The sequence below is a fragment of the Maylandia zebra genome, linkage group LG8, assembly GCF_041146795.1.
Source record: "Maylandia zebra isolate NMK-2024a linkage group LG8, Mzebra_GT3a, whole genome shotgun sequence".
In the NCBI taxonomy this organism is placed as follows: Eukaryota; Metazoa; Chordata; class Actinopteri; order Cichliformes; family Cichlidae; genus Maylandia; species Maylandia zebra.
Genome location: NC_135174.1, coordinates 13,774,250 through 13,789,014, shown reverse-complemented (window position 1 = coordinate 13,789,014; position 14,765 = coordinate 13,774,250). Strand labels below are relative to the sequence as shown.

The window sequence follows — 14,765 nt, the reverse complement described above, 5'->3', positions numbered from 1 at the left end:
CAAGTGTTTAAAAAGCTCTGCCATCCTCTAAAATATTCACCAAATGTGACAGGCGCTTTCAGGAAAGCATTGTTCTGAAGAGCCAGGAGGATTTGTTTCCTTGGGTATGAACGGCCGTGCGCGAGCTCGTGCAAGAGGTAACGCACAGAAACGTGCACGTGTGAAGGCAGAACAGGACTTGCAAGCGTGTAAGATGCCTCAGATTGATGAGTATGAACCATTCTGACTGTGAGGATTTAGACTGTTGTGCATTTGTTTTTGTTCTGCAGGCTCTGTGCTTTAGCTTGAGGAGGTCAGCATCATATACAAAGATTTGTATGTGGAATTCCTTTTAATAGACTGTCCAAATTGGAGATAGTGGTCCAATAGTGATTGGACAATAGACTATTAAATGTTTCTTAATGTTTCAGATGTACTTTTTCAACCCCATTATTTACTAATTTATGGAATTAATGCAACCAAAGACGTTGGGCCCATCTTAAGAAAGTGTGCACATACGTTAAAACAAAGGAAAAATACAAAAGAAACCCCCAAAAAACTGTGATGCAGGGCTGTGGAACTAACTTCTATGGACAATAAACCAAAAAACAACTCTTATACAAGTTCTGAAAAAAGGAAACGAGTGGAGGGGTAAAAGAGAAGAGCTCACAACACAAAGTGAGCTATCTCGTCTGTCAAAGATGAGATGGAGGTACTTCTAATATGATCTGGTCTTGTACAGCATGGCTGCCAATAGACCGGGAACACAGTGAGTTACTGATGTTTAGACGCAACAGGATAAATGCTGTGAGGTAGGTTGGAGCATTCTGGACAGAATACTCCATCCTGTTAGTGTATTCTTGTGGGAGGATTGCCCAAATTCAGCCAAACTCTGTAGAGGACAGTTCAGCATCCTGCTGTACTACCCAACTGTCAAAACAGGCTCTTCAGGGTGACTAAGTGGAATATCATAGACGAGTTAAAGTGCTAATGAACAGCTAAAACCACACTAAAGTGAAAGAGACCCCACATAAAAAAAGCTGATATTACCTGTGACAAAGGCTATCCCCAATGCCTTTGTCACAGCTACTATCTACTAAATATGATGGTTTTGGTTGGTTAAACTATCTGATTACTTTGGTTATCCCAATGTGTTAAAAGCTTTATCTACTTGTGTATTTTCATTCCAACACATTTAAACTAAATCAGACACGTTCAGGCAGTAGTCTTTCACTTCAAAATAAATTGCTGAAGCGCACAGCCCGGAGATAAAAAAGAAAAACTTTCCAAATACTTATCATCTGGACTGTAATATTATACTGAAAGGCAATAAAACTGCGTGCATGTGAGAAGGAGATTGGGGGTACAAAGAGAGACAAAACCCTACAACTATATAGAGAATTCTCTGCAGTCCTGAGAAAAACTAAATACATCTTTGTCAAAACTGGCTATAATGATCACAAGCACAGTAGCAACTCTACGAGAGAATGACTGCAATGGCCCAGTCAAAGTCCAGACCTCCAAAAGATGGAAGCGCTGCGGTTTAGACCTAAACTCTTTACCTCATGTAATTCTACTAGGAAGGAATCTTAAAGATTTTTTCTGAACTGAGCTATTTGTGGTTAATAGTGATAAGAACAGTCAGGCTCCACAAATTCCTCCACAACAAGAAAGGGATAAAGTCATATAGAAAAACAATTTTTTTTCCCCCAAGTTGTAGCTGCTGAACCATGGAGTATATTTAATTTTTAACAGGACCCCACAGAGTTCTGTGAAAACCTTTTTCACTTGACTGTAGCAAGTAACACAAATATGGTTTAAATTATTGCAGCTTTACTACTTCTCTTTTTCTGGAATGGGTGTTTCTAACCTCGTGTCTTTCGCCTTTGTTTTCTGTGAGTAGAATAATCGCGTCGGCCAATGTGGTCGCGGTCGCTTCCACCTGCTCCACCATCACCTGACGAGAGCTGTAAATGGCCAGGATGTAGCCGGGGAAGTCCTGGCTGGGCCGCCGTACTGCTCCACTGGTGGGGCTAGAGACTGGGAAGGAGGGGAGAACAATTAATGAAGACAAAAATTAAAGTTTTTTTTTTTTTTTTTTTTTTTAAAGTTCCTTCGTCATTAAGCGAACATTCACAAGCAAGAACACTAAAGCCCTGCCTGTGACCAATGCATCTGTACACTTACTGGGTGTGGGTGGACCCCCTGTGCTGCTGACATTCATCTGCCAGTGATTGAAGGCGCAGCAGACAACAGCATACTCCCCTGGCTCCAGCATAACATCACAGCCAACAAATTTCTTCACTGCTCGCTTGCTGTGGGCCATTAGGCGGCCCAGAGTCAGCTTGTTGCCACTACCAAAGGAGGCACGGAAGACCATGATGCACAGGTCCAGCAGGTGGCTGTCGGCTGTGTCGGAGCGCCTGGAGAGAAGAGGAAGAGGCTTAGGAGAAAAAAGGGCAAGGAGGAAAAATGTGTGGGTACTGAAAGATTTAGATTAGAGTCCTATTTACCTGCTTCCCTCTTGGAAAAGAGCAAACTCCAGTGCCGTCCTCTCCAGCACAGTGAGAGCTGTGACCGTGACTGGCCCATTGGCTTTGCTGGGGAAGCAGCCTTGTAGTCTCACCTCCTGCCAGTCAGAGTGGATCTTACAAATGTCCACTGAGTCAAAGTACCTGTGGGAAGGGGAAAAAATGTACATGTAGGGCTGCTCGATTATGGCAAAAATGATAATCACGATTATTTTCACTGAAATTGAGATCACGATTATTTGACGATATTTATTTAACCCTTTAAGACCTACTATAGAACCAAGTCCACCAGAGCTTATATTATTTATTTTTTTTACATGCTGTAGTGTCATTTGTGGGAGCATTTCAAGTTGCTATACATCAATACAACTGTTATAGCCCATATTTTAATAATATGTATGCATTAAGTCCATAGTAATTACATAAATTGCAAAAAAGTGCAATAAACTAAAAAAAAATTGAAAATCGCTTTTGTTTTGTTTACATATATTTCTACTTGGAGAAATTTAAGAGGCTTATCCCTCAAAACTTTAAATACAATAAAGTTGCAAAAAAGTCCTGTCACATCAACACCGTGGTGAAAAAGGCCCGACAGCGTCTCTACCACCTCAGACGCTTGAGAGACTTCCAACTGCCCTCCAAGGTGCTCAGGAACTTTTACTCGTGCACCATAGAGAGCATCCTGGCGGGAAACATCTTAACCTGGTTCGGGAACAGCACCATGCAGGACAGACGAGCTCTACAGAGGGTTGTGCGGTCAGCTGAGCGCACCATCCGCTCCGAGCTCCCTGACCTGCACTCAATCTACAGCAGGCGGTGCTGGACCAAGGCCAGGAAGATCGTGAAGGACCTCAGCCATCCCAACAACAGACTGTTCTCTCTGTTGAGGTCAGGAAAGCGATTCCGCTCCCTGAAGACCAACACAGAGAGACTGAGGAGGAGCTTCTTCCCGCAGGCGATACGGTCTCTCAATCACACCACCACACAGTACTGACCCACACATATGGTTCTTACACACACACTGGACTTTCTGGACTTTGGTTTTGCACAACACTGGTCACTATATTCTTCATTTCCGGTTAATACTTGTACAGCTGCTGTTATTGTGTATATATTTATTTATATTTAGATTTCTTCATACATTCTTATATAGTTCTATATTGTGTATTGTGTATTTTGTTGTACAGTTATTTTATTTTCAACTTTAATTTATATATTTATCTTTATCTTATTCTTCCCAGTTAAATTTACCCTTCATTCTAATTTGTGTTGTACAGTTATTTCATTTTTAACCTTAATTTATATTTTATTCCTTCCTAGTTAAATTTACCCTTTTTAATTTTTCATATTTATTTCCTATCTTATTCATAGCCTTTTCCTTTTTTGTTCTCTTTAGGTCACGAGCAGTTGTCCAAGCATTTCACTACATATCGTACTGTGTATGACTGTGTACGTGACAAATAAAATTTGAATTTGAATTTGAAAAATAGTTTCCCACCACAGGAAATTTATTTTGAGTGTCTTCATAGTTTTATTTTGGAGATACAGCAATTTTTATATACTGCAGGAAAAACAAAAAACAATCCTATGATGCAAATTTGCAAAGAAAACAGCATGTGCATCATTTCACTGTGGGAAGTGTTACGAACAGCTGATAGGAACGGCAAAGCGTGTTTCTGGAATATTATGTTTTTGTTCCTGCAAGCGCTTTTTATGCAATTTTTGCAAAGCTATATGTGGAAGGAAACCGTGACCGAGGACAAGCTGATGGCATCAGATGTAAGTACAACTCCTCCGGTTTCATATGCAAAACAAATTATTGCGCTAGCTTACACGGTTCAGGTTCTACAGGGATTTAAAAATAGTTACGCAAAACGGAGCGTGCTGCTCTGACCGGCTTTAAAGGGTTAACAATAACTTTAAAAAAATAATATAAAATAGTGTGCAACACCACTGAAGTTTTTTTTTTTTTAAACTCTCTTTTCAACCAACGGCAGTCACTCTCCAAATAACTTCTGCTTAGCTTTCCGAGCTTCCCTCGGGTCCTCTTAATCAGCGGTCTCCAACCTTTTTTGCACCACGGACGGTTTATGCCCGACAATATTTTCACGGACCGGCCTTTAAGGTGTCGCGGATAAATGAGGGAGGGGCTAATAATCGGCTCAGTCATTTTTAATGATCGTTGAAAGCCCAGATCGTAATCGTGATTAAAATTCGATTAATTGAGCAGCCCTATGTACATGTTTATAAAAATTAAAAAAAAAAAAGAAGAAGAAGAAGAAGAAGAAGAAAGAAAAAAGACCTGCATAAGAGCCTGTTCCTCTGAGATGCTAGCAGTGTGACCGGTTGATCTCCTCTTGTCATGAGCTACGATTATTTGTATGCATCACAGGCAACTCTTTAACGTTAGCATAGCCTCTGAGGGCATCCCTGTACAAACACAATTTACCTTGCTAGCATATCAGACCTCTTTCTTCAAAGACATCGGCCCCACGGGAGACTCTCTTCCTTACTTTCAGTCTGTTTTTCAGTGTTTCATCACTTCCTAACCTCGGTCTGACAACAGTCTTACATCTTACTTTTGTCTTGTTGTCAATCAGGAAGAAGCGAGAGGAGGAAAAAGAGGGAACGCTTAAGTTTTACGCTCAGCTTTGATCAGAAAAGACAAACACGTCTGCTGATGAATCCTCTTGTTTGTATTTAGTTCGCTTTTGTGTCTAGCCACCTTCCAGGAATGTTATCAATGATCAACATCGGCCCTGGTTGTTTACTTGATGGGCCAATTTAAGGGCCTTGCTTGTCCGAGAAGCTGACCGCTTTTTCTTTTTCACACTGAAAACAAGTCTAGGGAGATGCTGGCTGCAAGTTTGTCATGTAGTACAAAGCTGAGAGATTATTTGCCTGTCAGAGAAAACAATAAATAGCCCAAAGACATATGGGATTCTCATCTAGGCTGAACACATTTTTCAGGTTGGAGTTATTCAGGAGGACAGCCACATTGTTATTCATGTCCCTCCTCCTTCATAATACAACAAGAGCAATAAATTCAGAGAGACAAATGCACTGTACAGACAATTTAGCCGTACGTCAAGCTGCTCATGTTGTGAACTTCCTCCATTCTTCAGTTCTTTTTGCTGACAGTTATTTAAAAAAAAACAAAAACGAAACTTCCTATGCAAGTGGAGTCTTGTCCATTTATTCAATTACCCATGAAATATCATTTTGGTGAATGGTAGATTATATTTAAGCTTTATTACATTTGTAATTTGGATTCGGTTCAGTTTTCTTCAAATATTATGGCCATTTGAGTTGCTTGTAAAAGGGCCCCATTATAGCCATTTCCAGCTCCGCGTCATTATTCTTTGGCTCCACTAGAGTTGCTTTGCATGACTTTGCTCATGTGCCTCATTCTGCTCTCTGCCTGAAACAAGCAACTTCTCTCTCCTCAACTGTAACCCAACTTTCAACCGATTGGCTGCTCCTGGTAAATCAAGGGGCAGTCCCCACAGACCGTAGCAATAAAGCTAAAGCTTCCGTAGTGGATTACCTAATAATATGGCTTTCTCTGTGGTACCCACCTTTCAAGAAGAAGTTTGTGCTTCAGTTTTAATAAGTGAAATTCCAGTTTCTCTGTTAGTCTATTACTTAGCCCTAATTAGCTTATATGTGTCCTTGTATTGCAGCCATACAGATTACAAATGAAGCTCGCTAACAAGCTAGCTAGCTTTAGCTGATAACTTAGCACTACAGTCTTTAATCCAATTATGGGAACTTCTGACAGCGAAAAGAAAACACAGCAGCCACCAAAACGCTGATGTTGAAGTTTTTAAAAATGTGGTGATCATGGTCATGGGGGCTATGCTGTTTAAACAACAGATGGATGAGGTTGTTGTGTGGACAGGCAGAGGTGTGTAACAGAGATGGCCTTATTGGGGACATTAGTTTCACTGACATCATACAGAGCTAGCCTGAGGTTTGAGCTCATCACTGTTTCCTACTGTGGCCAGTATGAGTATCCATCTATTGTAACAGTAGAGTACAGAACAGGGGTGTTTATAATAAATATATAGGGGGTTAAGGGTGGCTGTAACTCAGGTGGTAAAGCGGGTCGTCTACTAATCGGAAGGTGGTTTGATTATTTGCTCTTCAAGCCTCCGTGTTGTATCCTCGGACAAGTTAGAGAACCCATATCTGCTGCCAATGCATCAGTGTGTGAATGTTTGGTTATAAGTAAAAAATAAAAGGCCTGTGTAAATGGGTGAATGAGGCTTGAAGTAAGAAACTGATTTGAGTGATCAAAGTAAGTAAAAAAGCACTATTTAAGAACACACTCATTTTTTATATGACAAAGAAAATAGCATTTATAGAAATACTTGAATAAAAACTGTGACTATTTTTCCATGTGATAACTAGAAGCGCATGTCAGCATGCAGCAAAACACAGATAGAGAAAAACTAGTCACTATCAATGCTGTATATGACTGAGTGACAGGATTAGTCTAATATGACAAAACAAACTGAAAGCCATGACAAGCCTAAGCCGCTGCCTGCCAAATCCCCCCCTCCACAATTCTTAATAACAACATGTTGTGGAAACCAGTGTATGATGCGCTTGTCAGCAAGCAAAATGGAACGACAACAAAAACACTGTAACTCAGTTTGGTGTCAATACCAGATGGTCAGTAAAATCCACAGAGGGGTGAGATTGCCAAACAGTCCGTCACGTTTAACACATTACGTGTGTCCATCACGGTACGATAAAGGACTCTTTAACTCATTCAACCAATTCTAAGCAGCTAGTGGTGGGTAAATCGAACAGAAAGTCTTCTAATGAGAGTATGTTTGGAATAAACACAAGAAATCTGTGAGCGTAGCCTAGCGGTCACAGCCACTGGTCTATTGTGCCAGCAGGTACAGTCACTGACTGTGAAAGCAAACATGACAGTGATGACAACAAAATAGCCTTATTATACATAACTGTAGGAATTCAAGGGTTACTAGGGTATAGAGAGATTAACCAAAATGATTTCAGCATGACCACCCAAAAAAAGAAAAGGAAAAAAAAGATCACACTTATGCTGCGCTAATGATAATTACTTTATAAAGTCAGTGTACTCCATCCAGAAGACCCCTTCACTACTGCCGTGCGCCATCAGCTCATGGCGGAGGTGCTGAGGCCAGTCTGCCCACTCGTCTGACCAGCTGCCATTCCACGAGAAGCGACCCCAAGGGTTACGCAGCCGCAGCAACCTGGAGGCAGGAAGATAACGGAAACAGCGAGAGAGACAGATTCAGCAAGCAGTAAATGTGACAACAGCTTTCAGTCAAAGCAGCAACCCCCATCTCTGCACAGTCATATTATTCCTTTTATGGATGACTGGCTGCTTTTTAACAACCCTTTTTATTTTACCGCCTCCTCCATACTGTAGAAAACACAAGGGGCATAACAGAATAACATATTGGAGAATCTGTATTTTCCAGGAAAAAAAAGTAACAAAGTGCATGTGGTTCATTGTTTCTGGAGTGCTTTTTATCTCCTCGGGGCTCCTAGCAGGAGGATTGTAACTCGTTTTGGATCTAGCCCTGTGGCCAAGTCTAGCCCAAGCCTTCCACTCTGATTGCTTTATGGCAGTAAATGAAAGTGGCTGCGTGTGGGTTTTAAGCAAATTACTTCTGGGATTTCTGGCTACTGTCAAATTTTTTCCTCACAGGTAAGAAGGAAAAAGCCTTCATTAGGCTTTTCTCATTTTTCTAATTTGTGCCTCCTCAGTCCTCCGTCCTTCTAGACTGTGACCCGGAAATCAATTTCAGTACGCCATGATGAAGGATGACTTAATTCCTAAAATGCATCTGGAGAACAGAGGAGAGGAGAGGCAGAGTTATAATAGAGGATGAACAGACAAGAGGACTAAACTCGCTTTTTTAATCCATACGATGTTCCAGTTATTTATGATAGTCAAAGATTCTGCCCCAGACTTTTCTGTGTGTGTGATTATTACAAAGAAGACATATATGTTCTTATAGTGCAAGGAATTGTGTGGATTCCCAGTGCTGCTCCAAACAGAGCAATCATACAGATCTGTTGTGCACCCGTTCTCTACTGGCAAGCCACCGGGTTCTGTGATGCTCAACATATGGCTCGTGGGCTTGTTCATGTTCTAGCCACCAAATAATAACACTGACTGATGACGGCCCAGATACATTTATTAATGGTGTATGAAGGATTTCTAAGAAGATACATTTGCAATAAGGAGGCGTGTTCAGAACAACAGAGGACACCTGTACCTGTAACCCTGGACATCTCGTACGTCCAAAATGGAATATGCATGTCGAGGTCTCAGACCCAACGACTCGTAAACAGCATCGTCTACCTTCATGTTGCCTCCTCCGCAAGACGCTCCCATAAGAAACCTAAAAGACAAGAAATGACATTAGGACACTAATGCAATTACTACTCAGTAACCAGGGAGAAAAACAAAACAAAAAAAAACAAAACACGTAAATTTAAAACTTTAACCTCGAGGTTGAGCAGACACAGTTACAGAAAACAAAAACAATAGTAGTTTTTAGTATATGTCACTAATTAATCCCACTGATGTGCCTCTGTTTGAGACCAAACATCATCAGTGATGAACTTTGTCTCTGTTTACCATAGTACGTGAGTGAAGTCTTCATTAGTACACTGCTTTTGATAAAATAAATAATCATTCTGGCAGATGGACCTGCAGTTTGGACGCAGATGAAATGGCCCCTTTGGAGTTGCACTATTTGTCTCATGTTGCTTTGAAAGCTCGTGTATCAAAGTGATGACTGGCACAACTTTTATTATGGACACATGCTCTAAATTGGCATTCACCACCTTTGTAGTGCCCCTGTTTGTAGTTTTGATCAGAGAATATTGGTTCAAAGTGTTTTCAAACAAGGTTTATTATTTTATATGCTCCTTTTAAACTGAACCACCTTTACTCCCTCTCTTACCCAGCCTCTTTGGAGCTAAGCATCTTGGCCCAGATGAGGTCTGTATCGATGGGTTCCTCTCGCGGGTTCGTGGAGCTGACCTGAAGCATGAGGGAGTCACACGGAGCCCCTGTCAGCGTGGCCAGACCCTCAATAGCACGCCCTGCCTGCAGGGCAAAGTAGGAACCGTGGAGTTTGGCCAGGGCCTTCTCAATCAGCGCCACCCATAACTGCTTCCTCTGAGCCTGGAATGATTGTAAAAAGTAAGAGAGGAAACATCAGCCTGAGTATGACTCACTGAGAAAGGGAGCAGGATGTTGTCTCTGGGTTAGTTTCCTCTATCTAAAGGTCAATGAAAATGATAACCTGATAACAGAGGTAGGATCTCTTATTTGCTCTTTTTTTATCTGTTAATGTGCATGTGCAATGTTTTTCCAGCATTTCTTGCTTGCTCAGAGGTCACTGCCTCACCGAGCGCGACTTCTACCCTCTTGTTTTGCTCCTTTGTCTTCTTTGAAAAGATGACGTTTGTTGGAGTCATGATAAGGTGTAGATAAGGTGTCACGCTGTCGCAGTGTGTCTCTCCCGTACGCATGAATGCCTGCTTTTATTTGCCTGTGCTTTATTCGTTGCATAATTCAGTACCTCATTTGACCCGTAATTGTTGGCTGTTCATTAATTAGATTCTTCTCTTCACTGGGGTCCTTTGAGATGTGCTTGTGATAAGAAATACATAATCAACTAACTTGAACTAATTAATTGCTTATTTTTCAGGGTTCACCAAGTCAAATGTAATTCTTTTTAAGAGTTGCCCACGAAACGCACTCGTTTTCAGGGTCAAACTAAGGGATGAGAAGGTCTTTACCAAAGTCTTGGATCTGTCAGTTCTCACCGGCAGTAATTTACCCTCATGTTTCAGAGATCTGGAGCAATTAATATGGGACATATCATGTTTTTCTTTATTTTTTGCGTATTAAGAATTCCCAACTTAATACACAGATCTGCAATATTTATTTCCCCAAAATTTCAGACAGTTGTTTGAGTATTTATCCATTTTGTATATGTCTATCTAAAATTCCCTCTTGTCTGTTTACAGTATCAGCATAAACACCTTTCTGCATTGCACTTACCTGGGAAAACAGAAGGTAGCCGTAATCGTCGCAGGGCAACATGTCGTCCACCAGCACCGTCGTCCAGGTCCCGTCTTTACATAGCCGAACCTGGTAAGCCCCCTCTGGACAAATGGTCCTGGTGATCATCACCCTCTCCACGAGCTCTGGACGCTCTGCCAGCACAGCGAGTGCACTCAGGAACCTAGAGACCCGATAAAAATCAATGAACTGGAAAATGAAACGTCACATCAGGACGGACAGACGCGACTAAAACGAGGCACGAAGAAAATGTGAATTAGGCAGAGAAACCACATAAATGATCAGCTGAGTGTGATGGACAAGTGAATGGCTGAATGAGCGCCGTCTTCCGTCAAAGAGACAGACATGGTTTAGGAACGTCAACTGATGTGATTAGATAGGAATGGAAAAAAACTGAGAAGCTGCTATTAAAGTCTAAATGTGGAATTAAAGCATTCTCCTGAACAGAGTGCCTCAAACACTTATGAAAGACTTTTTTTTTTTTATACATATATACATAATTAGCCCTCATTGAAAATCAATCACATTTGATGAGTCAAGCTTCTGTGCCTTCTGGTTACCTCCCCATTACTCTTAATACACCCCACAGCAAAGACAAACAGGCTTGCTTCCTCTAATTAACTTGCAAGAGAAATTAGCTAATCAAAAATCCAGATAGATGTGGAAAATGGTAATTCTTTACACTGGGGAATCACAGCTGGGGACATGAGGACTCGACTTGAAAGGGAAGAGAGTTTAAAGTGTACATTAGTTCATCGGAAAATGTAGAGAGATCTTTAAACACTATTAATGAAATGGCTCTGCAAAGAAAGGTCTTTTTGGAGGGGACAATGAGCTAAAGGTATTTGCCTCTGCACGCCGCAGACTCACTGCTGTACATGCACTAGTTTGATTCTTCTATCAACAAAAAAAGCAAAAAAGTTTAAAAAAAAAATTGTCAAATTGAGCAGCTACTTTTGCCTCTGGCAGTACTGCAGCAATATCTGAAAAGATAAAAGGAATGCTGCTTTCAGTCTGCACATTATTTTATAGAGTGAAGCTCTTGTGTGGCGGCATTACTAAAGCTATATTCCATCTGTTTAAGTGTCAGCTGAGCACGGCCGATCAACCCATTCAGTCACTGATGAAATACAAATTGGCCAAAAAACAAAAGGAATCCAATGAAAATCCAATTAGCCGCGTCATAATGTGAACTCTGATGTTGGCCTGTACTGCAGCCGTACTCAAGGACAGAGGCGACTGGCACGACTTTCTTCTGCCGTCACTGGTTGGCTGGGCTGGCAGAAGCTGGGCTGTTTGTTGGTTTATTAGGACAAGTGTGAGCATGTGTGAGAGAGTGAGAGAGTGGGGGAGACGAAGCCAATGACAAAGAATTTGGGTTACATCCTGTTTCGAGTGAGAGGATTCTGCTCAGGGGAGGGTTATTTTTGATAAGCTGTGTGCGCTGGTGATGAAGCGAAAAGTTGTACTGGGGACAACTTCCTGACTGACTGTGCTTTGTTGTTATTTTGTGTGTGTGTGTACGTTTATGCTTACAGGAAGATGATGGATGACAACAGCATACACACACATAAACCCCAAAGGGCACCCAGAACAAGGGCAGGGAGATAAAGCATGTGTCCAGGACCACATTACTGTGAATAATCTCCCTGTCACATGTATCTGTACATCTGTCTGCTGTGCTCAACCTTTCATTTCATGCTTACCTTCTTTCCTTTGATTTTTTTGCTTTGTTTTTTAAGTTTCTCTCTTTAATCCTCTTCAATTACTGTTTCACTGCCACGCCATCTCTAGCTCACAGCGGCAGTGTCCATTGAAAGCAGACTCTGACAGACGCACACAGAGAAGTGTTGGCTGTTGTCTGCTTTGCATTCCTCTGACCTTTCTCAGAAACTGAACAGAGACTTAACGGAATGAAAAATTTCCTGTTGCTTTGAGGATCTGCTGCTATTCTATTTTGTCTCCAATCAAACCATGAATCAACAACGCGTTTTTTGTTTTGGTTTTTTATAAGGTTATCTTAAACGATCAGTGTCCTGTGTGTTCTTATGTTCAGGTGTATCAGCTTACCAGCAGTTTCCAAGAAGTCCTTGGAGGATGTCCGAGGGCCTTGGTGTGCGGAACACGGACCACTTGACTCCTCGGTCTTTGAAATTGCTGCAGTTGATCTCGTGGGGACGCAGCCACTTTTTGATTCGCTGCTGGACGCTGTCGCCCTCTGGGAAGCCGACAGATCGAGGTCCGGGGGGAAAACTGTCATCCACAAAGTTCACTGAATTCTGAGAAAGAGGAGGAAAAGACAGAGCGAAAGAAGGCAGAGAGACAAAGGAGTGAAACTACTGAACATGAAAACTACTGAACATGAAAACACCTCATCTTTAAACTCCAAAATCCATTTTAAAATATGATCACTCTTAAAAGGATCTTGTGTGAGGACCTGAAGCATTTCAAACTGCTAATGCAAGTTTTTAAAGAACCAACTATCCTGCAATTTCACATGATTTGCAGGACAGTACAGACCATCACACAAGCCCTGGATTATGCTTTGAGTGAGGGTGAATTACTGCCTTCCACATTTACTTGTTATTCTTTCCACTTTCCACGTGAGATTATTATGTGCACAGTAAAAGCCCAACTGTGGCATCTTGTACTCTCCTAACCAGGATGTGGCACAAAAATGCAAATCACTTTCAAACATTTGGAGCTTCTTGCTTTCTGGCACATTCCCCTGCAGAGTACACCGCATTTTAAATTACATGATGGGTTCTAACACTGCCCCGCTACTGTACACAGGAGTAGAACTACACGGATACTTTAACAGATCCAGACACTGAACCTGACACACTATCTGCCCATCTAAAACTCTCCTGTACAAACCTGAGATGGCAAACAGCCACACACGCCAAACCCCTATCCAGTTTCCCATCTGCCGTGTCAGAAGTGGACTCGGCCAGTTGCATAGCAAGGCAGGCGGAGGGGTGATGTAAAGCGGGCACCCCACTGGCAGTTAGAGTGAAGCGAATCAATTGGTAACCATCCCCCACAATCCAATTCTGTAGCCTGGATGCAGCATTTGCTACTAGACAGAGTCATTTGAAGGCTTCCTTACCACCCTGGCCATTCAAGGTCGTCACGTAGCTTATCGATTCTGTAGTTCACAGGTTTATTTGTGACCCATGTGCAGGCTGTTATCGCAAGGCTTTTTTCGGTTGATATCAATTTAACACAGAGGTGAAGATCAAAGCTTTGTCCCTGCATACACACAGATCCTGAAATTCCAACTAATGCAATTCAAAGAATACAGTCTGTATGTTAACAGACATGAGAAAGACAACTATGATCAGCGACCAAGGGTTAAAGAGTCTGACTTGTTACATACAAACTGCTCTAACCCCAGTTGAGCTGATTTTCCTCTGAGCTTGATGTAAAACAGGAAACATTTTCTTTTTTACTTCATGTGAAATGTATGGAAACCCTCACATTTACAGTTCTATAGTCTCTATTTTAAGAATGAAAACAATATTATATGAATTATTTTAATGTTGGTCCGAAGAGCTTGAAAAAAGTAGCTCGTATCCTCTTGGAATAGAGGTGAAATGTCTTTTAAAACTTTAATCTATTTGTCTTCTTCTTTTTTCCCCCCCCAATCTCTTAAGACTACAATAAACTGGATGACAGGGAACCTACACAGACACACTTTAATGCTGCTACTGATGTGCGCATTTGCGCTACCAAAACCTACCAGATTATGTATCCATTATGTTATCCATTCTTTCTGAACGCAGTGCGTGTGGTTTATCCGGTTGCACTCACATCCTGTATTGTGAGTACCTTTAAGGGTTTTGCCCTAACCCATTTGAAAGACATTATCATCAGCAGAATGATCTGCTGCAGTCTGCCTCAAAGGTTAAAGCCACTTGCCTATTCATATCTGGAGTGTACATGATGCTCTGTGATGTTAATTAGGCGCTTCTGAAACGGCACAGTGATATGACACTCTGGACTGCAGTCTGGACTCAATTTATCATCTGTATGATCCTCTAACAAAAAAATTAAAATCAATGTTTGATCCTTACATTCTTGGTTCAAAACAACCATTTTTCTCTTCTGTGTGGAGCTCTACCTGTGCCTCTATAGGATCCTTCCAC

The 14,765-nt window shown here is 41.5% G+C and overlaps 1 protein-coding gene across 3 annotated transcripts in view; it reads right to left on the bottom strand.

Annotated features, from left to right (window-relative positions):
• The window catches only part of capn15 (calpain 15), a 47,208-nt gene that overhangs the window by 5,435 nt on the left and 27,008 nt on the right, over positions 1-14,765 (bottom strand). For all 3 annotated transcript variants that reach the window (XM_024803505.2, XM_024803504.2, XM_024803507.2), the window contains exons 3-10: positions 12,688-12,896; positions 10,597-10,780; positions 9,488-9,711; positions 8,795-8,920; positions 7,607-7,759; positions 2,493-2,654; positions 2,167-2,402; positions 1,850-2,019 (exon numbers count right to left, since the gene is read on the bottom strand). In XM_024803505.2, coding sequence (XP_024659273.1) covers positions 1,850-2,019; positions 2,167-2,402; positions 2,493-2,654; positions 7,607-7,759; positions 8,795-8,920; positions 9,488-9,711; positions 10,597-10,780; positions 12,688-12,896 — 1,464 coding nt within the window. The remainder of the gene's footprint in view (positions 1-1,849; positions 2,020-2,166; positions 2,403-2,492; positions 2,655-7,606; positions 7,760-8,794; positions 8,921-9,487; positions 9,712-10,596; positions 10,781-12,687; positions 12,897-14,765) is intronic.